At 46.2% G+C, this 12,769-nt stretch overlaps 1 protein-coding gene across 8 annotated transcripts in view; it reads right to left on the bottom strand.

Moving 5' to 3' along the window:
• MDGA1 (MAM domain containing glycosylphosphatidylinositol anchor 1) overlaps positions 1-12,769 on the bottom strand; it is a 561,871-nt gene that overhangs the window by 244,342 nt on the left and 304,760 nt on the right. For all 8 annotated transcript variants that reach the window (XM_068232696.1, XM_068232699.1, XM_068232695.1 and 5 more), the window contains one exon: positions 7,179-7,353. In XM_068232696.1, coding sequence (XP_068088797.1) covers positions 7,179-7,353 — 175 coding nt within the window. The remainder of the gene's footprint in view (positions 1-7,178; positions 7,354-12,769) is intronic.

Here is a 12,769-nt window from a genome sequence, read left to right on the forward strand (position 1 = left end):
AGGTAACTAACTGACCACTGCTTAGGTTAAGTCCTGTACTGCCATGCCTCCTCCTTCAAGCCTGCACCTATCAGTGTCCTGTGCTGCCATGCCTCCACCTTCCAGTCTGCACCTATCAGTGTCCTGTGCTGTCATGCCTCCTCCTTCCAGCCTGCACCTATCAGTGTCCTGTGCTGCCATGCCTCCTCCCTCCAGCCTGCATCTATCAGTGTCCTGTGCTGCCATGCCTCCTCCCTCCAGCCTGCACCTATCAGTGTCCTGTGCTGCCATGCCTCCTCCTTCCAGCCTGCACCTTTCATTGTCCTGTGCTGCCATGTCCTCTCCTTCTAGCCAGCACCTATCAGTGTCCTGTGCTGCCATGCCTCCACCTTCCAGCCTGCACCTATCACTGTCCTGTGCTGCCATGCCCTCTCCTTAATGCCTGCACCTATCATTGCCCTGTGCTGCCATGCCTCCTCCATCCAGCCTGCACCTATCAGTATCCTGTGCTGCCACGCTTCCTCTTTCCAACCTGCACCTATCAGTGTCCTGTGCTGCCATGCCTCCTCCTTCTAGCCTGTACCTATCAGTGTCCTGTGCTGCCATGCCTCCTCCTTCCAGCCTGCACCTATCAGTGTCCTGTGCTGCCAAGCCTCCCTCTTCCAGCCTGTACCTCTCAGTGTCCTGCGCTGCCATGCCTCCTCCTTCCAGCCTGCACCTATCAGTGTCCTGTGCTGCCATGCCTCCTTCAAGCCTGCCCCTATCAGTGTCCTGTGCTGCCATACCTCCTCCATCCAGCCTGCCCCTATCAGTGTCCTGTGCTGCCATACCTCCTCCTTCCAGCCTGCACCTATCAGTGTCCTGTGCTGCCATGCCTCCTTCAAGCCTGCCCCTATCAGTGTCCTGTGCTGCCATACCTCCTCCATCCAGCCTGCACCTATCAGTGTCCTGTGCTGCCATACCTCCTCCATCCAGCCTGCACCTATCAGTGTCCTGTGCTGCCATGCCTCCTCCCTCCAGCCTGCACCTATCAGTGTCCTGTGCTGCCATGCCTCCTCCTAGCCTGCTCCTATTAGTGTCCCTGTGCTGCCATGTCTCCTCCTTCCAGCCTGCACCTATCAGTGTCCTGTGCAGCTAGGCCTCCTCCTTCCAGCCTGCTCCTATCAGTGTCCTGTGCTGCCATGCCTCCTCCTTCCAACCTACACCTATCAGTGTCCTTTGCTGCCATGCCTCCTCCTTCCAGCCTGCACCTATCAGTGTCCTGTGCTGCCATGCCTCCTCCTTCCAACCTACACCTATCAGTGTCCTTTGCTGCCATGCCTCCTCCTTCCAGCCTGCATCTATCAGTGTCATGTGTTGCCATGCCTCCTCCTTCCAGCCTGCTCCTATCAGCGTCCTGTGCTGCTATGCCTCCTCCTTCCAGCCTGCTCCTATCAGTGTCCTGTGCTGCCTTGCCTCCTCCTTCCAGCCGATCAGTGTCCTGTGCTGCCATACCTCCTCCTTCCAGCCTATCAGTGTCCTGTGCTGCCATGCCTCCTCCTTCCAGCCTACACATATCAGTGCCCTGTGCTACCATGCCTCCCCTCTCTAGCCTGCACCTATCAGTGTTCTGTGCTGCTATGCCTCCTCCTTCCAGCCTGCACCTATCAGTGTCCTGTGCTGCCAAGCCCCCTTCTTCCAGATTGCACCTAACAGTGTCCTGTGCTGCATGCTTTCTCCTTCCATCCTGCACCTATAAGTGCCCTGTGCTGCCATGCCTCCTCCTTCCATCGTGCACCCATTAGTGTCCTGTGCTGCCAACTGCCATGCCTCCCCACTCTAGCCTGCACCTATCAGTGTCCTATGCTGCCATGCCTCCCCTCTCCAGCCTGCACCTCCCAGGTTAATTTTGCCCAGGGGCGCAATTGTTGCTTGAACCGGCCCTGCTAAAATCATAAATCTTCTCTGCTTGATATTTTTGGATGGACACATGAAAGAGATCCACTTAATTTAAATAGTGCTCTTCTGGCTCCTGTTCCTCTTGTTGCAGTTTATTTTAACTTCCTGCACAAATATTTCCCACAATGCCTGCCTGTACCCCAATGCTTCAGTAGCAGTCCCAGTCTGCAGCGGAGGCGCCCTTTAAACTCTGGCACAGGGTAGCAGTCTCCGTCTACATGCGATAATTAAAGTACCACAAGCCTCTCTGCTTCTTGTATTGGCTTCTTCAGGACTTTGTAGCTCTCGACACTATAGCAAATCCGCTTGGAAATATAATTACATCTCTCGCCGTCCCGCTGAGCCCAGGAGATGAATGTGAGCGTCTGACTGTTCCTGAGCGTTTCCAGCGACTGTAAAGAAAGGGTTTCCGGAGCCCCCGCCCAGGGAAACTGACATTCGGTTTACGTGAAAGACGGAGCGCATTGTCTTAACCAAATTAAAATGGAATAAAACACGCCGATACCCCGGAGAGAGATCTAATCAAATCAGTTTGTGATTGATAACGAGACGGTTGCAGTTGGAACGCGACGCTCCGGAGACTGTCGCTACAGTCAGCTGGAAGTCCGGCGTGGGTTACGCTGTAAATTAATTTGGAAGGAGAGACAGTACAGCGTGCCAGGAGGCAACAGACCTGTCTCACCGACAATACGTGAAATATTCCGGATGCGCACATTATCAGCGGGGACAGATGGCGGCAGATCTCTCTGCCTCTTCCCCTCGACGCTTGTCTCCCGTTCCACATCTCATCTCAACAAGGTGTCACTCAGGCATGAGATTACACAGCGCTAATATATGCCAGAGGCAGCTGGCGTGAACCCCGTGCTTCTGCCGCCTCCAGGGCCTCATTCACTAAGCTTTCCCTGCCGCCCTGGAGATCAGCACATGACATAAGTAATGCCGAACAGGGAGTTCTCTCTCTATGGGGTTGGTTCATTAAGCTGCACAGACTGAGCAATGCGAGTTAAAATCTCTGCACGCACGCCACACGTAATAGTGCTGCATAGCGTGCGCTGGTAACTTACATGCGCTCCTTGTAACTAACAGACACTTCTGTAAGCCTGCCCTGAGCCCTGTGTGGGTTCAGTGGCTTTCTAGGAGGTGATCCCCGTACTTTGATTGGCTCAATAGCCTGCCTGACAGCTTAAAGGGAACCCGAGGTGAGAGGGATATGGAGGCTGCCATATTTATTTCCTTTTAAACTCCTGAGGACCACAGGCTTACACCCCCCTAGTGACCAAGTCAATTTTTACAATTTAGGCCACTGCAGCTTTAAGGCCTTGTTGCAGGGCTGTACAACTCAGCACACAAGTGATTGCCTCCCCCCCCTTTTCTGCCCACCAACAGAGCTCTCTGTTGGTGGGCTCTGATTGCTCCCCCAATGTTTGTTTGTTTTTCTATAAATATTTAATAGTTTGTTTTTTTAATAAATATAACTTTTTTTTCTGACCATTTTTCTTCTCAACCCTCCCTCCCCCGCCAGCCAATCAACGCAATCGGCTCTCAAAGACATCAGCCTATGAGAGCCGATCGCTCTCCTGCCTATCAGGGGGACAGCTGTGTCACACGGCTGTTCCCAGTACAGGGCTGCCTTAGATCACAGCATTGTACAGAGTAAATAGACGCCGTCTAACAGTCTCCTAGCGATAATCGCCGCTGGGAGACTGATGGAGGAGCGGAGCTCCGTCATTCATACATACGGACATGCGCGCGCATCGGCGCATGCGATCTCCTGCAAAACTCTGCACCAGGACTTGACGCCAATTGGCGTTACGTGGTCCTTGGGGTGCCGCCACGTTCACGTCCATCGCCGTTACGTGGTCGGCAAGCAGTTAAACAATCCCAGTTGCCTGACTATCCTGCTGATACTCTGCCTCTAATACCTTTAGCCATAGACCCTGAACAGACATGCAGCAGATCAGATACCCTGGCTCAGCCTCCATAACCCTCTCACCTCTGGTTCCCCTATATAAATATATATAAACCCCTATGTCTACTATTAAGTGGGAAGAATGGGCAATCCTCGTCTGGGTCACAACAAAGAATGGCAATGAGTGCAGAAAGGCCAGTGAATTAGTAGTCGTGCGATGGTTGCACATATCCATAAGAACCAGGGCCTTTGTTAATAATAGATACAGGCCACATTCACAGGATTAATTATATTCTCCAATCATCTCCTGGGAAAAATGGTTAGGACCTCTGCCAGGTTTTTTATTGCTTTTAAGTCCTTAAAGTGAATCTGAAGCAAAAATGAAAAAGGTCCAACAGCTGGGCCTTTGTGGCCTTTCCAGAAATCCAGCCTTGTCTCTAGTCAATCATTGTGCACCACTGGTGAGGACTGAGGACGGATGGGAGAACTACTCTAGGGAGAGGAACCCCATAACTTGAAGGTTCTAGTTCCTGGTCAGCCTGGTTCTCCAGAACAATGGAAGAAGTTCAGCTTTTACAAAACAGCAGCACAAAGCCCCTGAGATGCAACCAACAGGAACTTCATGTTACCAAGTCCATGTAAAGAGTAGATGTTAGTATGACAAAGCCGCAGTCCGCTGCATTCACCCCATAGTTCTAAATGTGAATTGCTGAAGCAGAAACCGAGAGATAATGCTTCAACTAGGAACATTTCAGGACTCAACAGGACAATCAGACGGCTTCACACGAGAGCAAAGAGACCAGCAGACATATTTTACCAAGACCACGAGGAGAATGCTGGCTGTGACTACCACATTAATCTCATATAGCTTTCACTCCTGCCACATGATTCATGTCTTATTAAGTGAGACGTTTGAACTATTAGTTTCATGTGAATCAAAAAGTGGAATTAAATCTTAATAGCTCGTGGTCTGAACTCAATTCCTATAAAAAATATTGACAAGTAATGAAATTTCAAAGAAAGAACCTAAAAACCCGACTCTAGTCAAAACATTTGCCCAAGGTCTTCTCATTGAGCTAAAATGTTTTTAGTTGGCTCTTGTGAGTGTTCAAGTAGGAGATATTTGCAATAATTGAACTTCCTGTCTGGAAAGGAAAAGGAGAATAGTCTTCTTAATGCAAACTTGAAGCGGAAAAAAAACTTCTGATATAATGAATTGTATGTGTAGTACAGATAACGAATAGAACATTAGTAGCAAAGAAAAGAGTTTCTTATTTTTATTTTCAGTATATATATATTGCATAACATTGCATCATTCTGTCATATTTGCAGTGTACAAACCACACTCAGTATTCTAAAGTAATCCAGAGATGAAGCTCAGGTTCAAAATAAGACATCACCCTGAAGAGAGGGAAGCCTCTGGATCATATTGGGGCTTCCCTCAGTGATCTGAAGCCTGCTAAGAGTAACCCCCCCTCTACATCCTGGCCGCCCAAGCCCGTCTGTGTATGCGCAGTAGCACGGAGCCCACGGCTCTGGCTTACTGGGCATGTGCAGGTGGGCTGGTATGGCCATTGCACGGCCACAATGCAGAAAGAGGAGCTGCAAGGGCCCTGATATGAATAGCGACAATGCCTTGTCGCTAATCTTCGGGGAACCCACGCCAGGCAACAAGGAACATTAAGGCAGGGAGGGAAGCCTCAAAAGGCTCCGGAGGCTTCCCTCACTTTAGGTAAGCATCTCATTTTGTACCTGAGCTCCGGCTCGGGAGTACTGGAAACTATAAAACAGAGCAGAGCTAATGACGTTTTGAACCTGCAGTAAGGGCTCGTTTACACCCAGGGCGTTTGTGCCCTTTTTTCAAGCACCAGCGATTTTGAAAATCGTCCTAAAAAGCTTGTGCAATGATTCCCTATGAGAGCGTTCTCATCTGAGCGGTTTGTTTCCGATCCGCTCAGCAAAGCGCTGCCTGTACCATTTTCTGATCGTTTTTGCTCAATGGAAGGTATAGGGAAATCACAAAGGGCTTGAAAAAGCGCTTTGTATAGCGATTTCCCCAGCGCTTTGATGAATAAATACATTGAATTTATTCATTTCCGGGTCAAAAAAGGCGAATCGTTCTGCGCTTTAAAAAAAAAAAAAAAAAAACAGCGCCCACCCAAGCGCCAGGAGGGGGTAAAAAAACATCGCCCACAAAAACACAAATCGCTGGCATTGTGATTTTAGATGTGAACAAAGCCTGAAACCGTATTGTAAGCTTTCTCTCACTGTTTTCTTGTCTGTTTAAGTGCTTCAGAAAACAGGACTCTATTCTACCCATTACAGTCAAATAGTTTAGAGAATAAATAACAACCGAAGTTTCTTAACTCTTCCTGCACTGGAACACAATATGAGACTCTTTTCAATGTTCTATTTTTTAGCTGTAATACACACAAAATTCATTATCTTATAAGTTTATTTTCACTTCAGGTTTGCTTTAAACACATAAACAATCATGAGAACAACAAAAAAAAAAAAAGAGTACACAACATGTCTCCCGCTGCACACAGAATTGAAGTTTTGTCAGTTGTTGGGATTTAGGGTCAAAAGCCAATGAGAAGAAATAGAACTTCAATAAAAACGAAAGAAATACATTTATCATAATTTCTATTACGTAGCCATTCAATCCTGGTTGTCGACCTAACTTAAAGGTGGACACAATCATGGAACATATGTGACCTCACAAGATTAAGGATCTCTCCATGAGGTCTCTGTAGAACACAGGTGTCGAACTCCAGGCCTGGAGGGCCAGATCCAAGCCAGTGTTTAGGATGGACTGAGAAAGAGAGGAATATGTTCTACATGATGGACCACACCTTTCTTGGTTCAGACCCATCAATTCATTTGAGCTGTGCCAAAAATGTGTGAGGACCTCGGCCCTCGAAGGACCGGTTTGACATCCCTGCTGTAGAACATCAGTCATATGTTAAAGCTCAGTTGTCGAACTCCAGTCCTTGAGGGCCATAACCATGCCAGTGTTTAGGATGGAGTGAAAAATGGACAAATGCGTTCTACTTGATGGACCACACCTTTCCTGCTTTAGTCCCATCAATTAATTTGAGCTGTGCCAAAAATGTGAAAGGACCTTGGCGGCTCTTGAGGACCTGAGTTTAAAATCCCTGTTAAAGTAAAGGTACCCGATGGTCTCTCTTACATGGACACGTGGTCGTCTTGGAAGTTGCTCAGGTTGGAGTCTGCTTAGTTTGCTCTGAGTGAAAAGCCACCGATCATGTTGGGTCCTGAGTCGGTTCAGGGGGATCGGGACACACAATAGAACTGTGGGAAAATCTGGGCTGCCTTTAATAAGACTTACACTGCACATCTACTCGAATGGACTTGATGGTCGGGACCCCAACCCCATTCTCGGCTTTACAATAGTATCGACCACCCTGCATCCTCTGAACCTTCTCTATACGCAGGGTCTCGTCGTAGATGGAGGTCTCCTGGAACTTTTCTGAGGCACTGCCAGCTGTTTTCGTCCACCGCACCTAAAAACGGAGAGAAAATGCCAGATTAAGCTGAGAAAGGACCTGTGAGGAGAGACTGTTTACTGACTAAACATAACAGGTTGAACGATCATTAGGCCCTGCATTAAAACCCAACATTAAGCTTGGTTTTTTCATAGTGAGGGACACAGTGTGTTTGTAACTAAAAGGAAGCTCCTTGATATGTGAATGTCAACTAAATCCCTTTAACCAGTTCAGCCTTCAGTCGTTTTTCGCCTTATGCATTCAAGCAATTTTCACTCCCATTCATTCGCCAATAACTTTATCACTACTTATCACAATTCATTGATCTATATTTTATTTTTTCCGCCACCAATTAGGCTTTCTTTGGGTGGTACATTTTGCTAAGAATTATTTTTTCTAAATGCATTTTAACAAGAAAATCAAGAAAAAAAATTGAAAAAATTCATTTCTCAGTTTTCGGACTTTATAGCTTTAAAATAATACATGCTACCATAATTAAAAATGACAAATTTTATTTGCCCATTTGTCCCGGTTATTACACCATTTAAATTATGTCCCTATCACAATATATGGCGCCAATATTTCATTTGGAAATAAAAGTGCATTTTTTTCAGTTCTACATCCATCACTATTTACAAGCTTATAATTTAAAAAATCTTAGTAATGTACCCTCTTGACATCCATATTTAAAAAGTTCAGACCCTTAGGTAACTATTTATGTTGTTGTTTTGTTGTTTTTTTAAATTGTAATTGTTTTAGTTATTTTTTTTAGTTAAACATTTTATTTGGGTATTTTTTGGGTGTGGGAGGTAAACAGTTAATTTTAAATGTAATTTATTGTGTTATGTGTGAAAAAAATGTATGTGCATGTAGTTTTACTATTTGGCAACAAGATGGCCACAGTGATTTTGTTTAATTCCCATCCTGTAAGGGAGAGTGCTCTCTTACAGGAAGCACAAGGAGGACGTGATTTTTTTTTTGGTCAGAAAGACTGCGGCCTCTGAAAAGAAGCCGTTGGTTTTTCTACCGGGGATTTAGATCAATGAATGGGAACTATGTTCCCATTCATTGATCTCTGGGCTAACGGGGGCGGCACAGGAGCATGCGGGTGCACACGCGATCGTGCATGGAAGCACGTAGACGCATGCAGGAGCCTAGCAGCAGCCTTTTGGACGTGACAGTCACATCCAAAAGGCGCAAAATGGTTAAAGGACCACTCGAGTGACAAAAGTAGTCAGTTAAAATCTGACAGAACCGACATGTTGTAGACTAGTCCATCTCCTCATGGGGGATTCTCAGGGTTATGTTTGTTTTCAAAAGCATTTCCTGAGCAGCAGTTTAACTGCCAAAATAGTAAAATACCAGCCAGCCTCCCTACTCATCTGCCCACTATTTTATCAATTAGACTTAGCAACTGCCATTCAGGAAATGCTTTTAACTGCTTACTTTTTTTGTTGGAGTGGTCCTTTAAAAAGAGCCTGGTCACGAGTTCTTTGGCCAGCCAATATCTGCAGCACCATCTTCCAGAGCTACACGCTGTCATATCTATAAAAGTCTGAATGAACTGAGGAGAAGAAGCCCCACCCACAGACTTTTCTGTTCACTTCTTCAGCTACTCCAAGACAACATTTCTAAAAGGGTATTTTTGAGCTGCAGAAGCCTCAGCTGAGAAGATCACATTTGGGCATTCTACGGTATCTAGTATATTGATATATATTAATACTAACTGTATTCATTTATACCCTCACTGATCGCTTTATTAGAAAAACTCCTGCTTATTCATCAGCTAATAAGCATAACGCACATTCAATGAAAAAGTCATGTAAATATGTGTCAGGCGCTTCAGTGAATGTTCACATGAAATAACAGGGTTATTATTCGGAACACTATTATTATACATTTATATAGCTCTGACATATTTCACAGCGCTGTACAGAAATAACTGATCCATTCCCATCAGCCTCTGTACCAGAGGAGCTTACACTCTAATGTTCTCACCACCGTCACACACTATTATTATTATTCTACATTTATAAAGCTCCGACATACTCCACAGCGTAGTACAGACAATACTGATCCATTCCCATCAGCCTCTGCACCAGAGGAGCTTACACTCTAATGTTCTCACCACCGTCACACACTATTATTATTATACATTTATAAAGCTCCGACATACTCCACAGCGTAGTACAGACAATACTGATCCATTCCCATCAGTCTCTGCACCAGAGGAGCTTACACTCTAATGTTCTCACCACCGTCACACACTATTATTATTATACATTTATAAAGCTCCGACATACTCCACAGCGTAGTACAGACAATACTGATCCATTCCCATCAGCCTCTGCAGCAGAGGAGCTTACACTCTAATGTTCTCACCACCGTCACACACTATTATTATTATACATTTATATAGCTCTGACATACTCCACAGCGCAGTACAGACAATACTGATCCATTCCCATCAGCCTCTGCAGCAGAGGAGCTTACACTCTAATGCTCTCACCATTGTCACACACTATTATTATTATACATTTTTAAAGCTCTGACATACTCCACAGTGCAGTACAGAAATAACTGATCCATTCCCATCAGTCTCTGCACCAGAGGAGCTTACACTCTAATGTTCTCACCACCGTCACACACTATTATTATTATACATTTATATAGCTCTGACATACTCCACAGCGCAGTACAGACAATACTGATCCATTCCCATCAGCCTCTGCACCAGAGGAGCTTACACTCTAATGTTCTCCCGACAGTGACATACCCTTTCTATGATGAATCAAGAGGAGCTTATATTCTAATATCACCAGTGTAGCCACAGGCTATTGCAGCAGTAATTCAGTTATATAGCTCTTCCTTTGTCATATTCCGCAGTGCTGTACAGAGAACGCTGATCCATTTACATCAGCTAAGCTCACAGTATAATGTCCCTGCAGCCCTCAGACATATTATTGTTATTATGTTACAGTTATTGCTGTTATTGTTTTGTGGTTATGCAGTCAATCTGTCGCTGATGACAGGATCTGGTCTCTGAGTGTGGAGTCGTGTGAAGAATGCTCACAGATCGTGGTGGAGGATGGCGGAGGACTGAATGGCGTCTTCTGACTGCAGATCTGGGACAGTGATTCTCTCAGCTCTCTGACTTCTCAAACAATATTCAAAGTCTTCAGATTACATTAAAGCAAACCTGAAACGCTTTTGGAAAAAAACAAAACAAGATAATTACCTAAGAAGGGGGCAGGCTCTGGGGCCTATAGAGCCTTCCCATTCCTCTCATGGCTCCCTCGTTCCAATGCTGTCTTCCCTGTTCATATCTCCTGCCAAGGGAGGATTCGGAAGCCGGAGTGCTCCTGAACACGGGCAGCTACGTAGTGCGAATGCACAAGTGCACGTAACAGCACCCCACGCATGCACACTACGGAGCCACCCGTCTTCAGGAGCATTCAGGCTCACAAAGACTTCCAAAGCTTCCCGCGGACCGAGGCAGAGGTGAGAGAGGCTCCAGGAGGGGGGCGGTGGTCTGGGGAGGAGGAGGGGGTGCACGACTCACTCAGCTATGATTCCCCTATTGTGTTTGAAGCAGAGGGAAATAAGAAAAAGTGATACATGGCAGTGACTGCAAGCCAGATAACTAGTGTTTAATGTGTTGGGGGCCCTGGGGCACCTCTTAGTCTAATAGCAATCAGTGTGTGACGGCTGGGGTGGGAGGGATGGAGAGACACACTTTGGTGTCTCAGCCTTGGGTGCTGGAGGACCTTGTCCCGGCTCTGTGTCTGACCCATTGGCCAGAGACTGCTAACGTAGGAGACAGCGCTGGAACAAGAGAACCAGGAGAGGAACAGGAAGGCTCTATAAGAAAGCAGAGTCTTCCCCTTCTTTAGGTAAGTATATATATTTTTTTCCTTTTAAATTCACTTAAGGCTCACTTTAAAGCACACCTGAAGTGAGAGGGATATGGAGGCTGCCATATTTATTTCCTTTCAAGTAATGCACATTGCCTGACTGTCCTGCTGATCCTCTGCCTCTAATATTTTCATCCACATACCCTGAACATGCATGCAGATCAGATGTTTGACTGCATTTGCCGCATGCTTGTTTCAGGTGTGTAATCCAAACACTATCCTCTATAATAAAACCTAACTGTCCCTGAGTCATCCTGTTTCCCTGCCTGTGTGTGCCTGGCTTTTTTGTACTGAGCATGTGCACAGCCAGGGCAGTTAGGACACAGGGCCGGACCTGACAGTTTGCTGTGTGTGGTTCACAGGGGTTCTCATTGCATTGTGGGAAATAACAGGTTCTTCCAACTGCCAAGCAAGCAGCTCCCTGTGTGCATATATTTCAGACAGCAGTGGAGAATGAGCATGCGGGACGCACATGTGTGCGCATTGCGGGGGGTAGCGGCTGTGACCTAGCGTCCGTTTTTGGGCCTTTTTACTAGTTGATGCATGAAAGATGCCAGGCAACTGGTATTGTTAAAATTAAATAAATATGGCAACCTCTATAATCCTCTCACTTTAGGTGTTGTAACGATCGGTGTAACACGGAGAGGGTCTGATTACCGGTGATCTGCAGTATCACCGAGAATGCAGATATATACCCGATTATTGATGATCTGCAGTATCACCGATAATCAGATATATCACTAACCTCTGGACACCTGAGACAAGAGAGTGTTAGATGCGACAGTAATACTTTGAAGACTGTACCTCAGAAGTAGGTACAGAAGCAGTAAGGAATATTGCACAGAAGTACGTTCCTTCCGTTAGCCTAGACTCCCCCGAGGGAGAAGCTAGGCTGAGAGTAGGAAGGACAGAGTGTGAGTGACACCAGAGAGGGTGTCACTAACAGGTCTGGGAACTGCCTCTAATAGTAAGGCCAGTTCTCGAGGTCGGGCAAGCCAGGTCGTTAACACACAGACAGATAAGGTACAGATTCAGGAGACAGATACGTAATCCAATGGACAGGCAGAGTTTGGCAACGGAGTATCAGAATAGCAAGGTACAGAATCAGGAGGCAGATACAGAGTCCAGGAACGAGCAGAGTTTGGCAACAGGATATCAGAGTAGCAAGATACAGAATCAGAGATCAGAGGAATGGTCAGGCAGGCAGAAGGTCATAACAAATAATACAATACAATATTCCTAAGCTAAGGTGTGAGCTCCGTGATCATCAACACCTTTGGAAACTGATCTAGAACACAGATACTGACAAGGTCTGAGTGCTACCACGTAGTGATCGCAACGGCAGACAACCAGAATTCTATGGTTGTCTGCCGTTGCGATCACTACGTGGTAGCACTCAGACCTTGTCAGTATCTGTGTTCTAGATCAGTTTCCAAAGGTGTTGATGATGACCAGCACCCAGTATATATACTATAGCGCTCTCCAGTGCCACCCCTAAGTGCTGGACCAATGAGAACTGG

Source organism: Hyperolius riggenbachi, chromosome 4, assembly GCF_040937935.1.
Source record: "Hyperolius riggenbachi isolate aHypRig1 chromosome 4, aHypRig1.pri, whole genome shotgun sequence".
NCBI lineage: Eukaryota > Metazoa > Chordata > Amphibia > Anura > Hyperoliidae > Hyperolius > Hyperolius riggenbachi.